At 36.6% G+C, this 3,491-nt stretch overlaps 1 protein-coding gene across 1 annotated transcript in view; it reads right to left on the bottom strand.

Moving 5' to 3' along the window:
* Positions 1 to 1,349: 1,349 nt before the first annotated feature.
* IA-2 (tyrosine phosphatase IA-2) overlaps positions 1,350 to 3,491 on the bottom strand; it is a 12,980-nt gene continuing 10,838 nt past the window's right edge. The window contains 2 exon segments of the mRNA XM_011308977.1: positions 1,350 to 1,682; positions 1,834 to 2,257. Coding sequence (XP_011307279.1) covers positions 1,415 to 1,682; positions 1,834 to 2,257 — 692 coding nt within the window. The 3' untranslated portion in view covers positions 1,350 to 1,414.

The following is a 3,491-nucleotide window of genomic DNA, read 5'->3' as shown; positions in this document are numbered from 1 at the left end:
TAAAAATGATTGAGATCTTAAAACGTTTCGAGTGGCTATTGTTAAACATAGACTGCATTTTTTAATATTCATTCACAACATATATTAGTATATATTCGCCATTAACATGGTATAGACTTATATGTATATATAATTTTTGTTTCTTTCATATATATTATATAATTTGTTGCTTCTTTACTTCATTTATGCATAGGTACGTCGTTCCTCGTCTTTTACACAAAAATATAGAATCTATAGATTAGAAGTTGCCAATAAAATTTATCCAGTTTGCCAAAATATTTATTCAATTCTAAATAAATAAATAAAAATATTTCATATCGTGTTATCTGTTGAAAAAGTTTTTGGCAAATTGATGATCAAAGCTGAAGTCATGAGGTATTTTATGATTGATATTGTAATATATAGATTCGTACACCGATTATTGCACCATTCATTGTTGCTAATTAATTAATCAATCGATTTGATCAATACAAGATTTTCTATCAAACATCGAAATCAATCCTTTCCTTTTCGTCCGAGTAAATAATAAATTCAATCCAATCATCTGTTCGTGATTTTAATTGACTAATTTGCATCAAGATCAATTATGAAAGATAAATTAATAAATTAAAGTGACGAGGAATGTCGAGACGCATGCGAAGACCCAAATTTAATACTGGAAATTACAAATATCAGGGGAGTTATCAATTTTTTGAGTGATTTATCAATTGAAATGGTATTCCATGGGAGGCTGGTACCATGGGATCACATTTTTTATTTAATAAATCTTATTTTTTTATTGAGTCATCGCACAGGCCCTGATGTAATCCCCAGTTGTGTCGAGGATATTCACACGTTGAAATCACATTTCTCCTGAAAACAGATAAATTCAAGAATTCTCGGCAGAGGAAAAATCATTTTCTCAGCGAGTTGTTCTTTTTCATTAATTAATTAACGATTTCAATCAATCTGGGGACTGACGAAATCCTCCGGGGAAGAAATCATTTCAGAGGGTTCAGTTCAATTAACAATTCTGTAACTCATTTTTTGTGCAACAAAATAATTAGGATTTCTCTTTCTCTTCAGTTTTTCAGTGTTTTATCTCTTATCAAATCGAACATTTATTCCCTCCCTTATCAACGATTGAATAATCCCATCGTTTTCATCAAAATAAAATTCAAGACAATTTCATCAAGTGCATGATGAATTCGTTGGAAAAAAATTATTAGTTTTCTTCATTATAGGCCGCCTTTAATTCAATTGTTTAACCAATTCCAATAATTAAAAACGCAATTTCGAAACGAGTCAAAAAATAAATGGTCCTTTAAAAAAATTCACGTAATTTTTAATCATCCCCAAGACTCTCTCGAGGATTTGATTAATTCAGTATTTCAGAGGTCGAGATAAATGATAATTCGACGGGGGATTATCGTTTTTATTTATCAGATCCTGATGAGGATGGAGTTGACGTATTCTGGGACTTTTCTGTTGGTTGTACAGGAAGGGCCTTGAGGATGGCATGCACCTCCTCAGCTACTGCGACTAGAACAAATTCAAATTGCTGCTTGGTAGATACCATTCCTGGGCGTTGGTCTCTGATATGCTCTAGAGCAGCTGCTATATCGATTTCCTTAGCTCCTTTCGCCATTCGATTGAGGACCATGTCAATTAAACAATAAGTGCCAGTCCTCCCCGCCCCATTGCTGAAACAAATAATTCCAGAAAAATGATTTTTCCCTTGAAATTCCTCTGACGTTTCGATTGAAAGAAAATTTTTCTGAGTAAATACTCAGAAAAATTATTAGCAAGAGGCAATAAATTGCGTAAAGAGTGAAATTTTTATTGAATTATCACCTGCAATGAACAACGATGGGACAACTCCTTCCTCGGTACGACTTATTGACTTTTCTCCTGAATTCGAGCAATGCTTTGGTGGATTGGGGCACCCCATTCTCTGGCCACGATAGGAAATGAAATTGTGTGACAGTTCTAGTTTCGCCGGTTCTCAAATTCTTGAGGTAGAAGGATCGGACCAGATAATCATCGCACCAGATATGTTCGGAGACGAGGTGAACCTCGTAGATGTGGTACAGCTCAGATCCTTCCTCTGGCCAATATCTGTGACACATTGCCTGTCCCTCCTCTGTCAAACGTGTCAGCATCACGATCACAACGCTTCCTTGCTCCCAAACCAATTGCCAAAAATCAGCTGATGTCTGGGGAAGAGGTCCCTGGGTGGCGATGTACGCAGGATTACGAGGATCATGATCCGTCTATGCTCATGACAATTGAAAATAAACATTCAAACTCGTTAAATAATTATTAATACTTGGAGGTAGCAAAAAAAATTCAATCGCACCGATACATTCAATAGTTACGATGAAGCGAATAATTTCATGATTCTGCAGAAATGATTCTAATCATCCCTTCAACTTACCGGCGTCTGAATTATTTATTAGCCGCATCCAGAAAATATTTCAATATCAATTTTTCTTCCATGGATAAACCATGAAAAAATTATAAATCAATAAAGCAAAGCGCATTTGTTGAATTTTTTCTGCCGTACAGTTGAGAGTTTTTTCTGCTTGGACTTCGTTGAGAATAAATTTTTTTTTGGGTTGCACTACATGATGAAGTCGATTCGGAATGATTCATGCAAATTAACCAGCGAAAATTAATTCATTCGTGTCATCACTTACGATTGTTGAAGCGTTGATGTAGTCCGAGTTGTTGAGATTCGACAGATCATTTAGAATAATCCTGGAGTGGTCGTACGGAAAAGCTGAAGCTGGACGATTTTTCTGGATGTTATCATTGTCCGTGGCGATTGCAATCGATGATGGATCTGTCTGGTAGGCGCAAATCGCTGCCCACTCTTGATCCAAACGATCTTTATTCTTCAAGTGGTCCTCCATGTACATCTGTCAATCGCAGGAAATATATTTCGTCATTTTTCTTGACGATAAAAAAATTATATTCATTGAAGATGATGAACGGAAAGATAAATTGATGAATAATGGATAGATGCTGATGAGATAAATTACCAAAACCATATGGCCAGTAGCAATGTCCATATTGGTGAGTGCAGCAGGATCATCTCCACCCCATGAGCTGGTGCTCGATCGATTGGACTCACTCTCCTTGGATAGACTGATTATTCTTGGTGACTCTGGTTTCTCCGATGACATCGCTGGTACTTTCGCCTGCATCCGGGCTCTGCACAATTCCTGATAGTCCTTAGATGCCTCTGGATCCGGTGTTGCCAGACCCGCGAGTTTCCTCCTCGTCTTAGATTGACGACGGACTATTATCACCAGAACAATCGATGCAGCTGCCACAGCACCCAATACCACGTACGCTATTATCTCGATGACATTCTGGGAATCTGGCTGTGCCATTTCCACTTGGGAGAATGTCACCAACGGTATTTGTATCTGAAAACGATAAAAATAGTTTTTTTATTTCTCTATTTCGATCTGAAAAACTTGAACTTGAGAGATTAGACTAATTTT

This window comes from Fopius arisanus, unplaced genomic scaffold (genome assembly GCF_000806365.1).
Source record: "Fopius arisanus strain USDA-PBARC FA_bdor unplaced genomic scaffold, ASM80636v1 scaffold00064, whole genome shotgun sequence".
NCBI lineage: Eukaryota > Metazoa > Arthropoda > Insecta > Hymenoptera > Braconidae > Fopius > Fopius arisanus.
The sequence above is the reverse complement of the archived record's forward strand: the minus strand, read 5'-3'. Positions and strand labels throughout refer to the sequence as shown.